Source organism: Oxyura jamaicensis, chromosome 2, assembly GCF_011077185.1.
Source record: "Oxyura jamaicensis isolate SHBP4307 breed ruddy duck chromosome 2, BPBGC_Ojam_1.0, whole genome shotgun sequence".
Classification (NCBI taxonomy): domain Eukaryota; kingdom Metazoa; phylum Chordata; class Aves; order Anseriformes; family Anatidae; genus Oxyura; species Oxyura jamaicensis.
Window position 1 is genome coordinate 136,540,485 of NC_048894.1, and position 25,692 is coordinate 136,566,176.

Consider the following 25,692-nt stretch of genomic DNA (forward strand, 5'->3'; position numbering starts at 1 on the left):
TCTTGTATGAATTAACACTTGACAAAGATTTTTTCATCACTGACAATTTCAATTCAAGAACTGATGCTAAACAAGTGAAAAGCTACACAATAGTCAGCTTAGAAGTGATCGTATTGTTCTCTTCTAATCCTATATCTGAAATTTGCATGAAGTTTTTTATTCATAAAAAAAGAAAGGTTGATAAATCTCCAAGTTCATTGTGTTCTCCCTTTCAAGAAATTGTATGATCAGCAGTATTTGGTACAAATAAGAGAAAGAAGATGGGTGCATCTGTCTCACCTGCATAGAAGATGATATAAGAGGTCAGGCATCCTGTAGTGAAATCTATAGAACAGCAGAAGAGGTTTTGAAGGCATGAATCTTGGAGATATTTCTGGAATTAAGTGTTCCAATGTTGGTTTAATTATTTTCTGGTAGTAAGACTTTGTTCTCTAGCACAAATAACTCTGTGTTGCTGTCCTAAGACAAAAACCTGTGGCAGTATTTGTGGCTGTGTGGTATGACTGGTTTTTATCGTGAGGAACAGTGACATAAGTTTTGCATTTAAAAATTAAATTCATAACAGTGGTTAAATTCCTTTTTCTTTCTTCTACCTGCAGGCTGCCTTCAGAGTTTTGGTATTTGTTTGCCTGACCTAGTAGCAGCTACTTAAATGATAAGTGAAAGGATCAAAACGGTCATCTTATTTAAGTTGATGTAAAGGATCAGATTTGGTGTATATGCGTAGGTGAAACCTTTGTTCCTGTCAAACATGAAGCCATCACACACATTCTGTTCTCACAGAAGGAAAGGTGTACAAATGCTGAGTGAAGTTATTTAGACATGTAAATTACGTTCAGGTTCTTCTAAGGCACAGTTGCTGGGTTCTAGTAGCAGGTTACTGGTTTTGTTATTTTGGAAAAAATGAACTAATAGTTTTTTACTGTCCAGGATATGAGTAATAACAAAAATTAAATTTTTGGAAACATTTTGCAGGTTCCAGCTTTGCAGTTAGGGACTCTATATAAACCTCTGGAGCCAGCTGTTCACCGCTATATTCTCTCAATCATTCTGAGGTGTTGATTTTAAAAGAATGAGTTGCTGTTCCTGAAGTCTACAAACTGAAAATATTTCATAGCAGGCCTGTGAACTTAACATGGATTGGTTATATTGCTGCCTGTGCGTGGTGTATAATAAGGACCGATTCATGTTTTCATTCAAAAATAGCGAAGAAAACTATTTTCTTTAATGGTACGCCAGATTTATCCAAATATTTCAGCAAGTCTGTATTACAGTTTGTCAGCAAACTGGGTACAACCAAAGTGTATTTAGAAATCATTTAATTAGGACAGATTCATTTTCACTCCATGCCACTACACAGCAAGACTTGCTTGTTCATATTTCCTTAAATTTATTCTGGAATTTGTCCAAGTTGAGCTTTAATGAGTAGTCTATCCCGCTAGTTACATTAGGATTTATTTTCCCCTAGAGAAGAGTGTTTGAATTGGTAGTTTTTTAACCTGTTCGGTTAAATGAGCATATGTTCGGAACTGCATCTTAACTCTTGAGTTTGATTTGAGATTTGAGAAAGAATTATTTGTATTGTTACAGTTTTACAGTGCAGCTGAAGTAGTGGTTTTAGAATCCAACTGTGTCATAACTGTTTTAATGTGGTGAAGAGTTTTGATATGAAGTCACTTTCAGTTGCTTAATGCACTTTAATGATACAGTACCCAAACACAGATCTGACCGGGTTTATGGAAAAAAATATAAATAATTGTATTTTCATTTATTGCTTGAATGTATCTCTTGGGCCATAAAATATGGTTAAATATAGCTCCGTACCTTATTAACGAGAGATTTTCTGTATTAACAGGTGCAGTTTGGTAGCAAGCTTGTATTTTAAGTTCTTTTAAATGCATTATTTGTGTTTCAAAACTATTATAATAAATCCTGAATTATAAATGCGCTTTCATCACTAGCCAGGTCTAGTTAAAATTTCCTTTAGCAACATTTGCTGCACACATGGTACAATACTTTCCCCCTCCCCACACCTTTACGGACCTGATTTTTTTTTTTTTTTCTGTAAAAAAGGATTTATTTTCTTCAACTTCCTATCCTATAAAGTCATCTGAAAAAGAACAGTCCAGCATATTCCTATGGGGTTGTTAAAATACAATAAGCTTAGAATTTGCATATTATTTCAAAGAAAATATTTCATACGCTGATATTACCCATAAGGGGATATTTTATGTGAAACTTCTAAGTTTCACGTAGTTCAGTACAGTAGCTGTAATATGTATTAAATGAATAGCCAAACTTTTAAAGCAAAATCTTTTCCACTGTTGCATTGTAAGCTACTGTTGTGACAGCTCTTCACAGAACTTTATAATACATGAGTTTGTTAATGCAAATGTGTAATTTTAGATGGAATAATTGTGTAATTGTTTGTCCAGAATATTGTTGGAAAAGTTTTTCTTTCTTTTCTTCATTCTAAATTTTACATTAGGGAACCTGTCTTTTGAAACCCTTTTTTGAGATAGTTAATTTTAATCCTATATAATGATATACAGAAATGAGAAGAAGAAGTAGGAAATATAATTTATTAATGATAGAAAGGAAAAGTTATGGTGCACTTCTGCAATGAGCTAAATAGCAGAAAATCACGGTAAATGGCTTGATAAAAGCAATGCTAGGAAATGTTGAGATTGATGTCACCATGCATTAAATTTCTTTTGATATAATATCTCCAAAAGCTTTGCTAACCAGGCATATCTAATTTTCAGGATTCCTACGTAAGAATACTATGTAAGACTAGGATTACACCAGAATAAATGATTTTATTGGTTTAATCTTCAGTTTTAAAATAATTTTTTATTTCTTGGGTATGTAGCGTTTTGTTCTACAGGGAAGGATTTTCCAAAGTACAGAGTCACCTTATGTACTCCTTTCTGTGTGCACTCCTTTACTTGTGCACACCTTGTCTGCTTAAATTGAAAAGCTGACAGCATAATTGTAATTAGCTTCAAATGAGTCACACCTCAGAGGCAGTTCTACTGCTGCTTTTTTTTCTTCCCCTTCCTCTTCATGTTTTAGAGACTGGCTATTCTGATTCCAAGCTTTATAAGGCTGAATAACCTTGGTCTAACAAATACTAATTACTTTTACAGAAGGCTACCAAATGCATTTTTTGTCTTCTGTCTGTAGTTACATCCATTTTCTGAGAATCTTTCATGGGTGTCTTCTGCCATAAGAATCAGCTTTTCATTGATTCCTTTATTTTTAGCATGGCACAACTGAAATAGCTGTTGCAGATGGGCTTCATCTATCAAACTTTGATCTGTGCTGTAGACATACACAGCTAAGATAATTATCACTTTCTTCCCACTCCCTACAAAGGGAGATTTAGTGACCAGTAGAGAGCAGTTCATATAATCCTCAGGTCTAGAATAATTAGATCTATATTGCCTGTAAGTGCTTTCTTGTGTTTTCTTTCCTTTTACCTTAAGTCTAGACAGCCATCTCAGATGGATGTTTGTTTATACTGTAGGTGTGTGAAGTTTGAGATTAATTCCTCTTGTTTGAGATAAAAAGATTTTCAGTTGGCTGTTTGCTGGTGTTCAAAAGGAATTGAGGGAGGAGATCTGCCTGTGACTTAAGGTGAATGCTTGTTTGTGCAAGTCCAGATTTAGAGTGATGACATTACCTGTGACTGTACTGTTGTGTCAACATGGTAGTTGATACAAGCCTTCTGATGTTCAGAATGCTTGTTTCCAAGTCATTTTTCATTCATCATGCAGATATCTGTAGCTTATGGGCCAGAAGTGTTAGCAAGGAAGGTACTCTGCAATTCTGCTTCTTCATCTAGATGATGGTGGTGATGAATCTGAGAAGTGGTGGTGTGTTTTTTCTTTCACAGCTTTCTTGTAGAAGTTTGTACCCAGGGCCTCCTGTGCACCTGCCCTGGGCACCACTGCACACAGCCTGGCTCCGTCCTCCCTGCACCTTCCCCTCAGGGATTTACAGACAGTGATGAGACCCCTGGGCCTCCTCTGCTCCAGGCTGAGCAGTCCCAGCTCTCTCAGCCTTTCTTCATATAAGAGATGCTCCAGTACCTTAAATTAAATCTGATATACTCTGAAGGGTTCTAAAAAGCACACCCAGAATATTTAAAGGGTCTGTCCTGTAACAGTTATGTAGATGAACTAATCTATGTGCGGGGGGTTATATGCTGGGGACACTGGAGAAAATTATGCTGAAACATAGAGTACATCTCAGTGATGGAGCAGGAGGTGATTAGGTCAAAGATGATAATGTTGTAAAAATGCTGCAGGAAAAGGCTCCAGAGTGGAAATGAGAAACTGTTGTGGTTTTTGTTGAATGTAGCGTGTCAATCTATTGCTTAATTTTAGGTAGTAGTATATTACTAGTATAATATATAATAGATATATTAGGAAGAGAAAGTAATTGAGTGACTTTCTGATAGCTGTTGTAGAGCCCTCTTGTTGATACTGGACTAGATGCAGAAGAATTTATTTCCAGACAGAATGCCCTTCAGCTTGCCCTGTCATCCCACTATCCCCAGCTGCCCACCGGATTATAAAGCATTGAAAAATATTAGTACCTATTTGGAATCTCTTAATGAGCGTACAGAACTTTTTTTTTGAGTTGTATTTAGTTGTATGGATATTGCATATATGGGTTTTGGATCACTAGTTATATTTCATTTTGTTTACTCACTCACAGTAAGCTTCAAAATATTTTCAGGAGAAAAAATTGGACAGATTTGTTCTCTGGTTTTAGTAATTGCACAGTTTTGTGTGTCACTTTTATTTTGGTGACTTGCTTTTATTTATAGACGTTAAAACCAAGAGATAATTAGTTAAAAACATCTGATACTCTCTCTTCTTTTACAGGAAGATGTCAAGTTAAAGAATGTAACAGAATTCCTATATGGGGTAAATTTCAGTATAAGTAGAATCAGCTCTTATGAGAAGAAATTTTAACAGGCACACAGCTCCGTCCTTACAGGCCAAATGCTTGCAGTCTGCTGTTCTATGACTTGTTTTTTGAATTGTTATTCTTATTCACCAAAGCAATGATTTTTCTTTTTTTTCTCAATATTTTAAACAGGAACAAGCGAGCTCACGTCCCACTAACAGAATGCATATTTGAGCTTCCGAATTTGACAGTTCAAGCAACTAGAGCTCAAACTCTTCTGCTCCAAACTATTTATCAGAGCTGGTGTCATCCTGTTGGAAATGTCAGTTCTGTGGTGGTAAACGAAGCTTTACTGAATGAGGTTTTCCAGTATTCAGGTAAACGTGATGTTTTTGGTTAAGTATGTTAGATTAATACCCTTATTATGCTACAGTGCACTGCTAGTGAATGTGCATACAACTATATGCTTTAAATCCAGGTTTTTACTTAGAGTAGTTAACAGACAAAATATTTTTTGTGTGTGTATGGCTATTTATAGCTTACGCTTAGAAACCAGGATGTAAGCTAAGCCACCAAGCTTCACTCCTTGGCACCAAATTCTGGATGCATTTAATTTTCCCATACAGGATAATTTTTCCATACTTCGCTCATCTGAAACACCCACCCTGGCTACCTTATATGGTGTCATGTTGTAACTTAAGATCATTCAGAGGTGAAGCTGTTGAATGGGATAAAAAATACTGGATTATTAAGGGCTTTATTAATCAGCGGCTTACAGAGGTTGAATTTTTTTAAAGGGCTGCATATGTTTCTCTTCTCGTTTCATAATAGAATGTTTCTGTTGTGAAACTGCTGAAGATAGCAGGTCTCAGATGTGATGTAAATAATGAAGCTGGCTACCTGTCATGCTTCAGCAAAACATCTAGGAATTTAGGAAGAAATTAAGGATCTATTTAGCCAGAATATTTATAAAATGCTGAGGTTGTCACCAACATACATGATCTGAATGCTTTACTTTTCTAAATCTTTATGTTGATTAGCTAGCTCATAAATAAGTCGTCTTCAATCCAGTAGTTTTTGGACTGTGATCACTGTAGTATGGATGAGTATTTGTTCAGTGTATTGAATGCTGGCAAATGTTCTTCCCTCTTCTCACTTGTTTCCCTGAATGAATGTATTTATTTTGCCGAAAGTTAGGAAACAAACCAAATTTGCTTTTCTTGTTTTCTGTGTTCAGTATACAAAGCTAATTAGTGTGGAGTATTAACTTAAATATTGTTTTCAGGATTTAATGCAAGTTTATTTACTAGTACTATCAGTAAAGGATTTATGGAAGGAGTCAGAAAAATGCTAATAAAGGGTTTCATATTTTGAAACTAGGCAAGGCTCTTATATTTAGATATCATTATCACATCAACTCTGTTGGGGGGAAAAAGGGGTGTAAACTGGTGAAAGTAGTAAAAGTGTGCCAAGCCTCTCATTCTAGAGAAATCCTTCTGATTTTGTCAGTCTGACTTTCCAGGAGAGTGGCCCATTTAGAAGCTGCAGGTAGGCATTAGGTGGCATCGAATTCCTTGTTTATTCAGGGCTGAATAGAATGGAGACTCTCAGAATGGGGAGGAAATTCCCAGATAAGAATTGTAAAGTTTATAGCTTCTTAGCAGAAGATGTTTGTTCCGACAGACATCAAGAAGACCTATCTAAAAATCAGTTTGTTTCTTAAAATGGCATTCTGCCTTTTAGAATTGTTTCTAATAATGTCAAGACTTTAAATACGCTTTTAAAATAAGGTTTTACATTTGATATTGAACTCTGCTCCAGCATTGTTCTTTTTGTTTCTTTAAAGAAAAGTAACTCCAAAACTGAAAACTGTGAGGAAAATCTTAATTCTTATTTATGAGGTAAAAAAGACTAAATCAAAAAGATTGGAGTCAAACAGCATGTGGACTGGTGTCCTCTAGTTCATTACGGGGTTTCCCAAACCCACAAGAAGTTGGGTATTGTATCATCTAGCTTAGTCACTTATTTTGGCCAGTATCTGGATCAGCGTGGCCACTAGTCAGATGTGTATTGAGGATCACAGACACATCACAGTTATACATGATTGTTCTGATATTTGCTTATGAAAATCATACCATCAACTGATCAGATTTATTGTTGGAACCTTTCACTACTAAACACTAACAGTAACAGATTTTGACCAGTTTCCGGGGGGGCCACAGTCTTCAAGTACATAAAGGTCATCTACAAAAAGATAATGTATTTTTAATTTGTATTTCTTTGCAGGCTAGAATAATTCAGGCACATTATTGTGAATTAGTTCAGTTCAATGGGCAGTAATACAGCCATACTAACAAATGCGTTTGCAGATCAGAAGTCGGGAGCACGAATTCTAAGTACGTGCAATAAAGTAAATGGACAATACATTATACTTGTTTTGATCTTCTCTTGTTTATGGCTTAGTGCTTGACCTAATAAACTGTACACTTCTGTATTTCTTGTTTGCACTAAGTAGATGAAGGCAGTTGTGAATTCAAGACTATGAAATGACTGTCTGCCGTTTTGCCCTAATTCTTGGTTTGTTCATTCTGAAAGCTTCTGGTCCAACCAGTATTACTATCATATCATAGAATTATTTGGGTTGGAAGAGACCTTAAAGATCATCTAGTTACTATCCTTTTTTAGTTTAAAGTCTTTCCCCCTTGCCCTGTCACTACACCCCCTGACACCAAGTCCCTCCCCACCTTTCCTGTATGCCCCCCTTAGGTACTGGAAGGCTGTAGTGAGATCTCTCCGGGCCGAACAACCCCAACTCCCTCAATCCCTCTTCATCGGAGAGGTGTTCCAGCCCTCTGATCATCTTTGTGGCCCTCCTCTGGATTTGTTCTAGTAAGTCCACATCCTTGTGCTGGGGGCCTCAGAGCTGGAGTTTAAGAAGGGAGCTCTGCACTGTGTATTCCCAGAAACGTAGGAGCAGAACTTACAGCTAGTGTCTGGGATTCTGTCCTAGGTTGCTGCAGAAATAGTTCCTGCTCCAAAACTTCCTTCAAACTAGTTTAGGCCAGAGATGATGTAGTGGTTCAGAACAAACTCTCAAGGTGTTTCTTGTACAAACTCTTATTATGAGTAGGTTCAAGAAATACCAGGAGAAAACATCTCGAAGGTTAAAACTCTTATCTCCCCCACCTTTCAATCTCCCTCTGTTCTCCAGAAACTTTTGTCTGCCAGGAGAAAGACATTTTACCGAAGTGTTTTGCAGTTGTTGGTTAGTAGACTTCTGCCTCCATCAGATAGTCTGAGAGGGTTTTTTTGACTAACTCATCCAAAGGAAAGGTGGCTTTAAAAATGTTTTGAAATCTCCAAAGCAATCTGTGTTTTGGTTTCTTACAGAATTTAAGAATGAGGTGGCTGTGCTACTAAAAATTTGTATTGACCACCCATGTTAGTAATGTGTGTTATGTTAAAGCTACCAATAAAAAGATACACGCTGTACTGTCGTTGCCTGACTGAGCTCAAAATGTGTGCAGAGCAGATAAATAAGAGTATTTCAAGAAGAGTATGTGGTTTTTACATTAAAAAATACAGTAATGCTGCTCTTTGTTTAAATGTTGTGCCTTACTTACCTTGCAACAAATTTGGCAAAACACAGATTTTTGATTACAAATGAGTTGAAATCTATAGGTATTGGTAACTACTTAATGGATTTTTGTCTTCAGCCCAGACATAGCTCTTTAGAGATGTATTTATTTTTTGTTTCCCCAAGTTATTTTGATAACCCTTGGTTTATATAAGCACAATAGTGTATTGATATGTTAGTTAAATAGTATGTTAGTTCTTATGCTTGCACATGCTTGAGAAGCATCCTTCTTTTGCATTTCAACTCCTATACATGTGAAAAGAAACATGAATCAGATACACATCGTACTTTCTACGTTTTTACAAGTAGATGTATTGATGATGTTAATAAGTCTTTTACAATTACTTTTTTACAAAAACAATTACACAATATACTGAAATTTTGGAAAAATACTTTCACGGTATCTTTTTAGAAGTTGAGCATAAATAACCCTATGGAGTAATTTTATTGTGTATTTTCTCATTATTTGTTAGTAGGTACCTGAAGCACTCAGTTTCTAAGCATCTCAGCCTGCCAAGAAAACATACACAGTCACACATGGCTTTAGTTTACTCTGGAAAACTGGAACTTGCTACCACTTTTTCCTTGTCCTGTTCAGGTAGTTCATTATTTTGTTGACAGTTCGGTTCCATTAATCTGGTATTTTTAGGAAAATTGCTTGCAGACCTTACATTTCTCTATTGAAGGTGATCAAATAGGCATTTGAATCCCTCATGTAAATGATGTCTTAAAGTTAAAATAAAATCTACTTTCCAGAAAGTAACTGTAAAACTATTTTATGCAAGATTTCATGTGGGATACCTTAATGGTTGAATAATAAATTTTACCTCATAAAAATGAAATTCAATAATACAGTAGCTTTCTCAGCGCAGTAGCATCTGGTTGAATCTCATGAGAGCCAATATTTTCCAACTCATTAGGATCATGTCGTTCTGTATGTCGTCAACATTGACTTAGCCAAGCTACCTTTACTTACATAACCGCCAAACTATTAAATAGGTCTCTTGTGGAGTGAAGTCAAATATTCCTCTTATTTTGCTTTTGCCTTGGAAGAAGAGAAGAAAATGTACATACTGTAACATTTAAACATCTGGTCTAAACCACATCAGGGTAACACTGAGGAAAGTAACAGGATTCAGTGTTCTTCCCAGGTGTACATATAAAAAAGGGTTGTGGAGCTGCTGCATAGTTCTTTTAACCACTTAGGAAAAAGACTAAAATAAGTGACTTGGTTTTCTAATACCCCTGGTTTTAAAACTACTTTTTTCCTCTTACCCCTCTCCCCTGCCACCAAACCCCAAAACACAAAACCCAGCAAAAGCCTAGAATTTCTATGTTTAGTGGTAATGTAAGTTGTTAAGCTCTAATTGCTTCCTTGCAACATATTGGCATTTAATCTCTGTTTGTTCCACACAATGTGGCCAGTTTTGGCATTCATTTTGAGGACTACGACTTAACCTTTCTGGTTAAAATCAAAGTGTAAGGGTGCATTCTCTGAAGTAATTACTTGGGAGTGGCAGGACACAGCTGTACGAAATGTGCATGGTATAAACAGTTTACTGTCTTGCATGGTGATTGTACCCACATGTGTCCTTATCCTTCACTTAGGCATCTACCTGCAGCATGTAAATAGTAGCAGTTCGTACATTTCTGTGAAAGTATGGTAGATTATCAGCTCTAATTTCAGATCTGTATAGGATGTGGATAACCAACCTAAGCACAGTTCAGTATCTTTGATAGTTGAATGTAATGGAGTTTTATATAATCTTTTTTTTCATCTTATTATAGACATTTTCACTGATATTTGTAAGTCTGGAGTGACTTACACTGAACGTGGAGTAGGTGGGATGTTTTATCACTTGTATGTCTCATCAGTGGTGTTTAGCTTGTTAAGTATATTCTTAATAAGTTCCCTCCTTGAAGCAATGAGTCTGTAGCAGTCTGGAATGAGGAACTAACGAAGTAAACATGTAAACTTGTAATTATAATTACCTTTTGGTCTCTTTTGCTGTGATTTATGTATACAAATAAGCTTTGAAATGGAAAAATCATGGCATTCTGATGAAAGAATGGTGATATACTTACTCAAGACATTCATAAAAGCTTAACTCAAATCTGTAATGTCATACTAAAGAATCAGATGTATGTAAAAATCCATTAGAGAGTTTTAAAATGTCTGTTTTGGTGAAAGTGAACATAAACATAGTGTCAATAGCACAGCCAAAGAAAAAATAAATCAATAGATTGTGAAAGGAATACATACATACACAAAATCTATACATATATATATAAGCATATATAAGGTTCTTTGGTTCTTCTGTTCAGCATGTACGTTTGTTGAAATTAACAGCAAACTCCTGTTGGGTATGTTGGTGGGCTACCAAAAACAAGACACCTAAGCCTAGAGCTATAAATAGTGCCCTTCCTCTGGAGTCTGTAGTTTATTTGCACAAATAGCAATTGAAGCAGTAACAGAGGGCACCTGTTTTGTTTGCTCAGCTGTTAGCTTTGTTATTTCATGTTCTATTAAGAAAGGTGTGTTTGGACAGCAGGGAGGTAGGCTGCCTTTTTGCCTTGTTCTAGCTGCTATGTACTACATCAGGTGAAAAACTGCAGGGTGGGTGAGGTGGCTTCTTCTCTAAGAGCAATTGAGCATGCTGAGGCTAAGATACTGGAATACAATGCATTACAAGAAAGATGGGAAGAACATAACAGCTCATAAATCTGCTGTGTAATAGGAACTGGAAAATTCCCGAGAAGAACTCAAAACAGACACGCAAAAGCTTCAGAGTTAACAGGAGGAAAGATTGCTTTTTGGGGGGGGGGATCCAGAGAAGTTGGTGTCAAATTTAGTGTCAGCCAGGAAGCCACCAGTGACTGCTACTGTAAGTATGAAGCACGAATGAGAATGCCATGGTGGTACTTTTTGCTGCCTGTGTTTTGAGAAGAAAGTGCATATAGGGGTTCTGTAACAGAAGCATTGCCCCTACTTGTGCTGCAAGTTGTGATGAGGAGCACTGCTTCTCTGAAGAGCAAAAGGAAGCTTCTTTGCCCCTGGCAAAAAAAAAAAAAAAAAAAAAAGTTATCAGAAAATTCAGGCGATAAGGGACCTTGGGAAGTTGTTTTCTAAGTGGACTGATGAAGAAATTACAGTAATATATTTTTTAATAATGCAGTGAGAGTATATTGGCTAATTTTTAGTTGAATCTTCAGATGTGGCTATATTAGTAGTAGTGCCAGTTAACTCAGTGAATGATCAGTGATTATTCATAACCAGAAAATAAAAACCATTTCATCCTGCAGGTGAAGAAATGTTGATAAAGGGTCACTTGGGACGGAGAGACAAATTTTGTAACAAATACCTAATTCTTTTCACTTGATATTATACATGCCCATGGGACTATTGGAAAGTAACTTGGAGCAGCAATGACTAAAATCCCCATTTTGTCTGTCAAATGTATTGTTGCTTTTCACCTTTTTAATGTTAAAGGGAAACTATAACTGATGTCCTAAGCCACTGCTAAAATGCAGTGGTGGTGCTCCTAGTATCTTACTCATGTAGAAAAAATAAATGGGCGTTTCTTGTCTCTATTTCTATTTATTACTGCAATTTCAACAATTATAATGATGCTAAATGGGAGTTCTTTGTTGAAGTGGTACAAAATCCCAGTCTAATCTGGAACGTACACCATTTTGTTTATGGCTTGGTAGCAAACCTTGCTGGTTTTTTGTTCTTTTCTTTCTGGAGGAAGGCAAAGTTGTTACAGAATCACAGAATAGTCTAGGTTGGAAGAGACCTCCAAGATCACCGAGTCCAACCTTTGACCTAACGCTAACAAATCTTCCACTAAACCATATCCCTAAGTTCTACATCTAAACATCTTGTAAAGACCTCCAGGGATGGTGACACAACCACTTCCCTGGGCAGACCATTCCAGTGACTTAACAACCCATTCAGTAAAGAAGTTTTTCCTAATATCCGACCTAAACCTCCCCTGGCACAACTTTCGCCCATTCCCCCCTCGTCCTGTCACCAGGCACGTGGGAGAACAGACCAACCCCCACCTCGCTACAGCCTCCCTTCAGGTACCTGTAGAGTGCAATAAGGTCACCCCTGAGGCTCCTCTTCTCCAGGCTAAACAGTCCCAGCTCCCTCAGCCGCTCCTCGTAAGACTTGTTCTCCAGACCCTTCACCAGCTTCGTAGCCCTTCTCTGGACTCGCTCGAGCACCTCCACGTCCTTCTTGTAGTGAGGGGCCCAAAACTGAACGCAGTACTCGAGGTGCAGCCTCAGCAGAGCCGAGTACAGGGGGACAATCACTTCCCTGGACCTGCTGGCCACGCTGCTTCTAATGCAAGCCAGGATGCTGCTGGCCTTCTTGGCCACCTGAGCACACTGCTGGCTCATATTCAGCCGACTGTCATCCAATACTCCCAGGTCCTTCTCTGCCAGGCAGCTTTCTAACCACACATCTCCCAGCCTGTAGCTCTGTTTGGGGTTGTTGTGCCCCAGGTGCAGGACCCGGCACTTGGCCTTGTTGAGCTTCATACTGTTGGCCTCGGTCCATCGGTCCAGCCTCTCCAGATCCTCCTGCAGAGCCTTCCTACCCTCGAGCAGATCGACACACGCACCTAACTTGGTGTTGTCTGCAAACTTGCTGAGGGTGCACTCGATCCCCTCGTCCAGATCATCGATAAAGATGTTAAAGAGGACTGGTCCCAGTACCGAGCCCTGGGGAACCCCACTAGTGACCGGCCTCCAACTGGTTTTGACTCCATTCGCCACAACTCTCTGGGCCCGGCCATCCAGACAGCTCTCAACCCAATGAAGTGTGTGCCAGTCCAAGCCATGAGCAGCCATTTTCCTGAGGAGAATGCTGTGGGAAACGGTGTCAAATGCCTTACTGAAGTCAAGGTAGACCATGTCCACAGCCTTTCCCTCATCCACTAAGCATGTCACCTTGTTCAAGTAAGCAAACCAAAAAATACAAGTGTATACAGCTTTAGTGGATTTACAGCTTTAGTGAGTCTTCATGTGCATATATCCGAAGTGCTGTCATTCCTTTCTATTGTTTCCTGTTCTAGTTCTCACACAGATTAGATTTAACCTGAGCTTCAGTGCTATCAGTACACACAAACTCAAGTCCCACTGTCATCTTGATTAATAGGTCTTTTAGCGTACAATATTGAATACTTCCATCTCAAGCTATTGCTCTTTGGTAATTTGATAATCGTGGAAATTTCAGAAATCGTTATTGTCCCCTTTTCCCCTTTAGATTAAATAATTCTACCTTGCAGGATTTCAGGTCAATTTATCTAGTGAAATATTCAGACAGGGAAATGAGGATGCGTACAGGTGATACAACACAAAGAATTAATAATTTGTCTACTAATAGTCTAATCTTTTCTCTTTATGGGTCCATGTGATCTTTCATCCTAAATGCAAAATAAAGCTGTTGTGGGCTGCTAAATCTGCCTGTTATGGGGTTTTGATCATAAGTATAATTTCTGGGGCTTCAGTAATCACTACTGAAAAAATCTTAAATATGTGCTATCCCATTCTGTAGTCTTTTCTTAAAATGGTACTGTTGGAATAAACATTAAGAAAAGAAAAAAGACAAACCAACCAAATTAATAGCAAATCTTTACATTAGATTGTAAAATTGAGCTGTAGTAGTTTCATACTCAGTCTTCTCCCTTCCACTGGTGCTGTACTGTTCAGGTGAATGTTGTGTATGTGCATTAAAATAATATGTTAGGTATTAAATTGCAGGATTCAATTGCAGTTTGGTGTAAGAATCCCTTTCTGTGCCATTCATCTCTCTCTAATACATCCAGGTACTCCTTTTTTTCCTCCGTTTTGTTAAATATGGGTACTAAAATTCCTGTATGGACATGGTTGAAAATGAGTGAGTACCTTCTGTGCTTTTGTCAGCTGCAGGAGCCAATGGTGTACATGTTGAAAAGGAGCACAAAAATATGTGACTAAATGAGGTATCTGAGCCTTTCTCCCTTCTCCGAATCACTGTAAATCCAGGAGAAAATGTTCCCATTAAGTTTTCCCATGTAGATTGTCACTTGCAGAAGTTGCGTTCTGTCTGAAGATCTTTTCTTGGAGACTAAAAGCCAACATCTTAAGCTTTATGAAGAAAAGTAATGCGAAAAATTGCAATTAGGTCACTTCTTCTATTAGGCATTTCAGTCCAAGTGAGATGGTTTATTCAGGTTGTAATGTTGAGCAGGACAGTACTTTTGTTTGAATAACAACATGTTGGCTTTTTGCTTTTTGTTTTGCAGTTATGGAATTAATGGAAATGCTTTGTGATCCTTGTATAGCTTTACAAGAACTTAGAACAGCTTGTAATAGTATATATTCCTCCTTGTTATTCATTATGAGAAATTTTGTAGTAGGAAAGTATTATCTAATTGGAGTTTTTTGTTGATGGAAACATATAAGCAAGGATAATGAATGGAATTGATTATTATGGAAGGTGAATGAAAATAGAGTAAGTACAGAACTCAAAGAGTTCCTGTGAGGCTTATAACAAAAATGTTTGATGTAGAAGTAATCTTTACTTCAGAAAACTTAAAAGCAACCAAACAATAATCCAAAATACGTAGGTTTAAGAGTAGGTGTCTTTATAAGCTGTTGAACTTATAAATATGGTAGAAGCATGCTTGCTGTTTGCAAACATGTAATACTGAAAGCTAAGCTAAAGTTGTGGGTTTATATAATGTGTATCTTCTTGATCAAATAAAAGTCGCACTCAGTTGAAATCATGTGACAGATTCCGGATATTGGACTTGAAACGAAGATACCAGTGGCACTCATCTCACCATAGTAAGATACCACCCTATGACATGCTGCAATACCAGTTGCTAGTGTGAAGCCTCAGATGATCCACTATTAGATTAAATCAGTTTTTTTTTTTTTTTTTTTTTAAAGGGCAATGGTCTTAAACTGGAAGAGGATAGATTTAGACTAGACTAGACATTAGTTGGAAATTCTTTACTATGAGAGTGGTGAGGCACTGGCACAGGTTGCCCAGAGAAGCTGTAGATGCCCCATCCCTGGAGGTGCTCAAGGCCAGGTTGAATGATGCCCTGAGCAACCTGATCTAGTGGGTGGCCTATGGCAGGGGAGTTGGAACTGGATGATCTTTAAGGTCCCTTCCAACCCGAGCCACTCTATGAAAAAAATAGTAACAATAAGGCAGATAAAGTTAAGGAAACATTAGATTCTCAGAAAATTATCGTAAGCAAGAAGATCTTAAATTTAACTTTTTGTACTTTTGATTTTGTATTTGGAGGGGAATTACTGAATAATAAGGAAAGGTAGGTGTTCTATTACAATGTTATTTAACATCAAGTGAATGTCCCTTTTTTGTGAAATGAAAATCTGAAGTGAAGCATAATAGCATCATTGAATGTGGCACAGCAGATGTAACTGCTTTGATCACACTTTGAAGTGTCCTACTATTGTAGGAAAATATTCCATGCTTTACAATGTTATGCTTTTCTTTGTTAATAAAGATACGTATGACAGTGTACGTGATATGATAATTAAAAGCACGGATTCTGAGGAAGTATGAGAGTTCTATGTATGAGCACAGCTCCTGAGGTTTTTGGAACTTTATCTTATGCAAAATAAGAGCCCCTACATCTGCTTACCATCCTCCAAAACGTACTTTGGAACCAAGGCTGAAGTTGACTCAAAGAAGCTAATCAGAGCTGTTTCCAGAAACACCTTTGTTTTAGTTGGAGATCATCTAAATAAGTATGGTCCCCAGCCTGGCTGTAGTTTTTCTGTTGAGATTACATCATAAGGCTGGTATGGACACAGATCAAACAAATGTTTTATTTTTTCATATTTTGTTTCAAACATCTTTTGGCTTTGTTTTCTTTGTTTTGGAAGTAACATGATAAATCAATCCAGATATTACACCTTCTTGTACTTCTTTCTCCTGTCTTTATACCCTCACTTTGTTGCTGCATCTCATTTTTGGCATTTTCCTTCTTTTACTGTTTTTATGCCTGATCCCATAAATATTCTATCCTTTCCTTCTTTATTGGACATCTCTGGTCTAATTTTTCCTTTCCCCTTTTGGTTGTTACTACTTGTCTGATCAATAACATCAAGCTTGTTTATAGTGATGTTTGAGCTTTGTGTCCTAGCAAATTTAATTTACTGTTGAAAAGTTAAATTGAAAAGCACCATCTTATGTCCAGAAGTAATACAAATTGTACCGAGAAGTTCAAACCACTGTAAGTGTATTTTAATTGCCCTATGGAAAATGTTGTACGACAGTCGTAATTTAAACAGTGGTCTTTAAAATCCCTAGATCTGTCTGGGAAAGAGGAAGGTGGGATGAAATTGTGCAGAACTGTATACAGTGGTGGAACAGCCAGAATTACTAAGCTATATTAAAAAGGGAAGCAAATTAATAAGATCTTCTGCCCTATATGCTGTCTTCACACTTATTTCCAATTCTGGTCCTAGAAAATGGCTTGTGTAAGACTCTTAGAATAGTTCAGTTGGAAGGGACCTTCAGAGATCATCTAGTCCAAGACAATGTCCATGTAGTATTCCAAGCAAGAAGTAAACAAGTTGGTGCTCTAGCCCTAGTGACAATAGGTGTGATGGGAGGAGCCCAGCTCAAAGAGCCACCCTGGAAAACAGCAGTTATCGGCATCAAGTGTTATACTAGAGCAAGTTTGATTTGGGTTTTTATATGACAGGGTCAGTTTGAAGTTTAAGCCATTTAGGTAGGGGATCTGATCACTTGGATATGGGGGATGGGTGGTAAAAACTCTCTTCCATGTGAGCCTCAAATGTTTTCCTTCTTAAAGATGCTTCTCCCTGAACTAGGTTTTGTAACTTCTTTTTTTCTAATTCTCAGTTATTGCAGAGCATAGGGAACCAGTATGAACAAAATACAGAAGAAGAAATGCAACTCTCAGGTAGCCTTATAGAAACATTTTAACTCTAGACTGGTACAAAGGGTTTTTTAAATTAAATAAATCAAAAAAAAATATATATCCTGAAATAATTTTAAGACATAGACATGTTTTTGTTAACCTGCTATTGCAGGATGAAGAGCTTCATTTCTTCACATTAAGAAACTGCTTTTAGTTCTTTTCATAGGAATTCTCACACTTGTAGTCTCCCTCTGCCTGTTTTCTGAGGAAGATGCAAGAACCTCAATATTACAGAAGCTAGTGATATAGCCTTGCACCTCTGCAGATGCTTCTCGTTTCCTTCTTGTGTTATCTCTCTCCCTTTACATGGCTTGCATGACATACCACAGCTAGATACAGTGATTTTTTTCATGCCAATTACTTTATTCTTGTGTTAGCATTTTTCATTTTCCTGGATGTAATCTCAGATTTGTGACGTAGTCAAGCTACCTTAAACTACATATGCTTATTAGTAATTATAGAATCATAGAATATCCCAACTGGGAAGGGACCCACAAGGATCATTGAGTCCAACTCCTGGCACCACACAGGTCAACCCTGGATTATTGTAGAAAAATTTCTTAAAAGTAATAATAATTAAACTAATCACATGCTTTACTACAAGCTGATGAAGAGTTTCTCTGAGTTAAAGAGCTCTGTTAACTTACTATTTTCTGAAGTCAAGGAATCTTTGAGTTTTCCACTTTCATCCATCTTTTACTGTCTTAACGATTTTTTTCTGAAAAATATCTTCTCTGCTCTCTCTGTATCAGCGTATTTAATATGAGGTCAGTGGATTGTACTCAGAAGCAATCTGTTGTCTTTTAGTTTCAGTTTAGATAGCAGAAACCATGCTCCCCACTGTTTGATAGTTGTGTCCACTTAGCTTTCTGGTATCTTCACTATTGAAGGAATATAATCCATTTTGTTGCTCACCTTGTGTGTGTATATATATATATATATATATATATATATCAATCGTTTCAGAAGTTCATGCCCCAATTAAATATGGAATTACTCTTGTGAGTACCTTTAGGTTTGTTACCACTGATAGAAGAGTTGGTCATCCATCCATCTGCATCAGGTGTTAATGAAAGGAGGAGTCAGGTTAGATGAGCCTGATTCAGGTCTTGGCTTGGATGGGAGAGCAGATCTCAAAATTCAAAAGGATGACTGGAGTTAGGAATAAAATAGGTGTTTTTGAGGCACCTTTGGACATCATATGAGTCTCTCGTGATTTGCTATCGTTAATTAGTCCATTTTCTCCCAGTTGAGTGGAAAGAAATGGCAGTCCTGCTCACCAGAAGGGAAGAAAATCTTCTCATCTTCTCTCCGCTCAAAATCTACCAAAGTGAAAGGAGGTCTTTGTTATGCTTTGTTACAAACTAAGGAATCAGGAACCAGTTGTACTCTTTCATGCTTAAACATGCTCAAATTTTTGTGTGAGTACTTGACAGTGAGTGTTTGCTGTTTTAAGTAGTTTTCTCCTATTGTCATTCCTGTGTGCATAATAAATTGTTGGCAGTAAATGTCTGGCAAGTTTAGAGCGCGGGGGTATACCAGGTAAAACACCTGCTCTGTATCTGTTGTACTTCTTTTTCAGATTTTTAGGGTCCCACTTAGTTTCTAAAGAACATAATTTCTGCATGTATTCAACAGCTTTACTAACACTGAAATTGTGTTATAACTAAGATATAGTTCAGAAAGGGTGAACTGTACCATTCTGAGTGTAGTCTTAGGAAATTGTATCTAAAAATATACTGTGTATGCCAGCAAACCAGGTCACTCCAGACACATTACGAATCTGTAGATATTTGTCTACTCTTTTTAGACTGTTTAAGCTTTAAAGTCCTGCTTTGAGGCACTGACATAACAGCATTTGCAGTACTGTTGAAAGCTCGTATGATTGCATCTTGCTATAGCTCTCACAGCTCCTGGTTTCATCAGTTAACTCTGTATTCCGTCCATTGGGCTTAGATTAGGTGGCTGTGATCACCGAAGTGCTAAGCACTTGATCTTCTGTCTTTCAAGAGAGCTTTTTATAAAACTTGCTTTGATGTGTATTTCTTGTCAAGGCTACTTTCCCAGTGGGATCACTTTTATGCTGCTATCCATTCATATGTTGCAGTATCCCATATGTTATCAATGAAACACAGCTTGCCAGCAGATTTGTGCTTATCACCAGGACAGTACCTCTACCATATTCAGCATTAAGAACAACTACCCCTTTAATTCATAAAATTTGCTTTGTGTAAATTTGCACAAAGACTTCAAAAACTTCAAGACCTAGCTGGAAAAAGAGAATAGTGCTTCCCATCTCATGCCCTCCCAATTCTTTTGCCACCTTCATTATTTCACAGATTTCACAGAATTTCTAGGTTGGAAGAGACCTCAAGATCATCAAGTCCAACCTCTGACCTAACACTAACAGTCCCCACTAAACCATATCCCTAAGCTCTACATCTAAACGTCTTTTAAAGACCTCCAGGGATGGTGACTCCACCACTTCCCTGGGCAGCCCGTTCCAGTGTCTAACAACCCTTTCGGTAAAGAAGTTCTTCCTAATATCCGACCTAAAACTCCCCTGGCGCAACTTTCGCCCATTCCCCCTCGTCCTGTCACCAGGCACGTGGGAGAACAGACCAACCCCCACCTCGCTACAGCCTCCCTTCAGGTACCTGTAGAGAGTGATAAGGTCACCCCTGAGCCTCCTTTTCTCCAGGCTGAACAAGCCCAGCTCCCTCAGCCGCTCCTCGTGAGACTTATGATTTGTCCGAGTTTGAATACAAACTTTCAGAATTTCTAATGATGTCAGTAAAGAGCTGTTCTGACTTAAAAACTTGAGGGGAAAACGATTAACAGAAAAGAGCGGGTGATTGGTTTTTTAGGGTGTCGTAGCAAGCACTAAAAGTCCACAACCATGGTTGTGAGATGAAATAAAGAAATACAGTTCTGAGCATTCAGTGGAAAAACGTCTTTACCAATATTCTCTTATCAAGCATTCAGTCACATGCTGTATTTTCTATGGTAGCATTTGATGGGGAAACTGGGCTGCAGAAAAAGAAGCTGCAAGTTCTAGAAGCACACCTTGAAGCACTTGTACAATTAAAACAGAAAAATTTCTAGAGACCCAGATTAGTGTGTTTCCCTTCCTGTGACATTCAGAAGTTGATCTGAGTTATGAAGATCGTCATTTAGGTTTGTATAACAGTGCCCCAGCTTTCCTGGAACCCATCTAACTCTACAATTGCTGCCGGGGTGAACATAGGACTGTATTTTATTGTACCAGGTGGCTTTGTTGTCAGTCTTACAAAGTAGCAGGTGTTATCTGCATCTTAATTAGTATTTTTTTTTTTTTTGTGGGATTGTCTTTAATTTTCCATTGAAATTCTTACCTGCAGGAACAAAATAAGACTTTTCTGTGTTTAGAGTAAGAATTTCTCTACATGTCTATGTCACATTCCTTAATTTCCTTTACAGTCTATTATTTCAGTGTTTTGCTCTTCGTTGTTTGAATATAACTGAACTTATTCTGATAACGTTTGGTTCCTATGCATTTATAGTAGTCTAAAAGTTTCTATGCTAAAGGCATGGGAAGCATGAAGCTTTAATATGTCAGCCTGAGTATATGCCTGAATATTATCTCTTTAGGACTCCAGCCCATATTTCATTTTTGAAAGTATAAGCTTATGACAGGTCACAGAAATATTGCAGAAGTCAGTTTGAAAACTTCACATAGACTGGCCCCCAAAAAATCATTTGAGCTGGCAGGATATTGAAAAGACCCTGATGATGATGCAAGGAGAAGATGGAATGGTCTGATAGCATGAAATATTGAGAATAAAAAAGGAGGGGAGCTCTGATATGTGAATATTCTCTGTATCAGGGAGGAGAACTACAGTCTGTGGTAGACTCCTGTGCCACTTAGAGCTAAGCATGTTGACTTTGATTATGGCATTAAGTGTAAAGCTAAGAGATGAAGTGGAGGTGGCTGGTGACACACATGTGAGAAAACTGGTTTTCTCAAGCAGAGGTACTTTTTGAAGCCATAATGAAATAGTCATTCTCTCAGACTATTTCGCAGTATGATTTAATGTGTTGTATCAAAAAGGTCAGGTTTGCAGTTCGTTCTTCAACCTCTCTGAAATCTATAGTCCTTAAAGTAACTCTTCTGTAGGAATGGCTTACCTCCTTTTCTGCAATATGACTTGAAATTGCTGCCCAAAATAGTGAAAAATGATGACTAGATGCAATAAGTAAAACAGGGACATGAACTGCAGTCTAAATTTCTGTTAACCATCTCTAATTTTGCTTATAGTTGCTTTGAAAGTTTGTTATTAATACATCGTTAATCAGTCATGATCTGTAGAAGTCCTTCTGGCATTTCATAGTCGAAAGGGAAAAGATAATGAATTTTCCTATTAAAAAAAAAAAACACTCTTCAGCTTTCTTCTGTGCTTTGGAATTGTTCTATTTCATTGAGGTAATATAGAACATTTTAGTTCATTAGAAAACTTCTAATGAACATTTTAGTTCATTAGAAAACTTCTTAACGCAGTTGCACTTAAAATCACAGTTAAGATCTGACGTAGCCTTATGGATGCTTCCTAACCACTGTTAGGACAGAGCTTACCAGGGTAAGCTCAAAAAGTTGCTAGCATCCTGATGCGTTCATCTTTCACAAATCATTATAATTATTATTTAAACAAAAGAAAATATCTTATTTTTGTGATTCACTTTTTCTTTTCTCTATATTAAATATATATGCACTCTTTTGGCTAAATCTTTGCATTCAGGTGGGGGGAGTGTCTTTTCATTCTTTGCCTCTTTTGTCTTTGCTTTCACTACTTTTAGGCATGTAAACCAAAATAGCCTTATACTGAGGAAAGGCTCCATGATTGTCCTGTGTCACATTAGCACTGTACATTGTCTTGTGCCCCCAGAAGCCTCAAAGAACAGCTTGACTTGCAAATGCAATTGCATTCATTATTTTGAATTTCTGAAAGCCTCTGATCTCAAAGCTCAAGTTGAATTTGGAGCAGAGGATGAAACACTTAACAGAGTTGTTTGCAAGACTGGAAGAGATGTTTAGTAGCAGGCAGATCTACTGGTATTTGAGGCAACTGCACCATGTATACAAAAATGAAACATGCCTAGAAAATTAAGGTGTGACAAGTGCCAGTAGCCAAAACAAATTCCAGTTAAAAGATGCTTTTTTTATGCAACTGTTAATGACTGAAACAACTTACTGAGACTGCATTTTTGGTGGTGGTGGTAGTAGCAGTGTTTTTGATAGATTCATGCTGCTGGTTAAATACAGGAGGGTGATTCCATAGCCTGTATTTTATAAGAATTGAGGCTGAATGATCACAGGGCTTCCTTTTCTTTTTCATTTTGTGTTACTTGATGCTTCGCGACTTACTTTCTGTTTGAAATGTTATTTCACCCACATTTCTAACTGGAGCCAGCTGATTTCTGAACTATCCTCTTGGTCAGGCTGAGTCTATTTAACACAGTTGACTGTTGTTAGCTTTTGGTGCTAGTTGAAGTTGTATGTTTTGCTATTGTTTTATAATCAATTGGAATCTTACTGTGTATATGCTCTCTTAATATGAGGCTTCTGTTGCATATTAGCTTAATAAATTTATTCATTTACACCTTTGAGATGTATTTGAAAAATGAAATGGTTCTTCAGTATTACAAGAATCTGGGTTTACAATACCACATCATAAGAAAAGTTTACAAAGCATGTTGATTATAACACCTTATAAAAGGTAGCTCATCTTTCTTTTGCTTTCCTAATAGTTTTAAATAGAAACAAATTTTGTTAGAATAAATCCTGTGAAACTGACTGTTTTAAGCTGGGTAAGTGTAATATAACTTCCTAATTGTCATTTCATTCATCAGGGAATATTTATTTTTATTGTTTTTAATAAAGAATTAAAGCAACAAACAGGCTGCTTTGTAGTCACTCAGCTATTTTATATACTCCTTCAGATGTTCTTTACCTTATTAGGAAGCAACAACTATTTCATAATTGTCTGTATTGAAAGTGCATAAGGAATATTTTTTAATTTTAGACCTTGACAAGAGTGACTGTCCCTTTGTAACTGGAGATGACCATTTTTCATTGTTAGGTGTTTGCATTTAGCTGATTACCTTAGGTGTGTTTTGTTTTTGTACAATTTGTCTTTGACAAAGGAAACTCGTTGATAATAAAGGGAGAAATAAGGGAATCAGCAGCATTCTCGGTGCTCAAGGTGTTCTGAGAAGGAGGCAGCTTGGATTTGTATGATTTCAAAGATTTCTAACACTGCTGTTCGTACTGTTTCCTTATTACAAAAATTAATGGGCTTGTGTACTGACACATCAGTTATCCTAGCTGTTGGGTTAGAACGTGAGATTGTTCTGGCACTGAACTCCTTGATGTCAGAAAGGTAAGTAACTTCTTTCTCCCTTTCTGTCGCTACTGTCAGCAATCATCTTGGTTAGCCTTGGAATCCAAATTCATCAGAGGAATTCCTGAAGCCTACTGTGAGTTGCCTGTGTTTCATCCTCCTTTCCACAGTACAATGTAGTGTGCAGTGCTACTATTTTTATACTTTCTTAGCTCCACACCTGTTTCTTTGTTTTAAAGAAAAAAAAGCAACTTCCAGAATATATAAGTTCAATGGAGCTGTCCTTTAGATCATTCTCATCTGTGTTAAGAGCTGTTTGATATTTAAGTTGTAGGACTCTGTTTCCCAACAAAAGTCATGTGACATCAGCAGTGAGGTGCAATAAGAGCTCTCTGAGGATTACTTTAAATAGAATGGAAGACTTTGGGTATATAAGGTTGTGTGGCCTTGAATGTGATTTTTATTTGATATATGAGCTGTGACATAGCTATTGCATGACTGAGATGTGCCTGTAAGCGATGTAGTGTACAGATGGGGTTTCTCTGAAACAAAGCCAGCAACTAAATCTGAATGTGCTCATTTAAAGGGTAAAGAATACTTCATAAAACATATGGAAACATTTCTATGTTTTTTCATTAAATAGGCTTCTTACTCCTTATGCACTTTTAATGATTGTTCATGCTAATATGTAATTTACCTGGATCAAAATGGCCTGTGCATCTGTACGGCTTAGTGACTTTTGTATAATGTTATGAAGATTGTATTTAAAAACATTAAATGTACTTTTCTGTTTTTGTTATTCTGGAACTTTTCATCGTTTCAAAGATAAAATATTTTTTCAGAACTGGTGGAAAAAACCTCACCATTATGCATTGCAAAAATATATAATTTATGATCTAGGAGAAATGTCAAATGATAGTAACATGGCAGTTGCACAACATGATTGACTTTCATGGTTATTGGGGTTTGTTGAAATAAAATCCAGGATTATGTACGTTTGAACAAGAAATGTAGACCAAACTTATCCTAAGAGTATCTCACTCTTCAAATGCACAGATACTGAATATGTGCAGGGATCATAGGGGCCCACAATGCAACAGGAACTTCCTATGTGATACGTCAATAGGTGCTAATGACAATTGTGTGATGTAACAGACCGGTGAGTAAAAATACGAATATGCAAACATAAGTTTTATATATGGTCTCTATGAGGCTGAAGATGATGTATGTGTTTTTTATTGTAGGTTAAAAACAAAACTGAAAAGTAGAGAGGGCACAGAAAAGATGTGTAAAGCTCATATGAGAATTGGAGAAAGAGGTCTTTGAGATAAAATTACATCTCTTTGTCCTCTGAGATTTGAAAAATCATTCTGATTCTGCCACCTATGAACTTTGAAAGGAATAATTTGGCAGCAATGAATTTGTTCATATTGATATCCTTTTTCTTTGATTAAAAACCTCCAAGTAAATCCTTGGAAACTGCTATATTTAAAATAAAGGACACATTTCCAGTAGTGAGAATGGTAACGTTTAGGCCAGTCAACCCACAGAAGTGTGGAAGCTTCAGAAGTTTTGTGACTTATACTGGAGGAAACAGTTACTACTTGAGTTAGGTATCATCAGATGAACCTTGTAGATACCAGGTTCCAAAGGATGCCAAGCAAAAGGAAGTAGTCACACTGTAAAACTTCCTCTTACAAGATACTGTGGTTGCTGCAAATTTACATTTAAAAATAACATCTGGATAAATATGGAGTAGAAAAACAAAATGATGGAAAAC

The 25,692-nt window shown here is 37.2% G+C and overlaps 1 protein-coding gene across 8 annotated transcripts in view; it reads left to right on the plus strand.

The window, feature by feature from the left end:
* The window catches only part of VPS13B (vacuolar protein sorting 13 homolog B), a 468,066-nt gene that overhangs the window by 96,823 nt on the left and 345,551 nt on the right, over positions 1 to 25,692 (plus strand). For all 8 annotated transcript variants that reach the window (XM_035319261.1, XM_035319264.1, XM_035319260.1 and 5 more), the window contains one exon: positions 5,113 to 5,297. In XM_035319261.1, the coding sequence (XP_035175152.1) occupies positions 5,113 to 5,297 (185 nt within the window). The remainder of the gene's footprint in view (positions 1 to 5,112; positions 5,298 to 25,692) is intronic.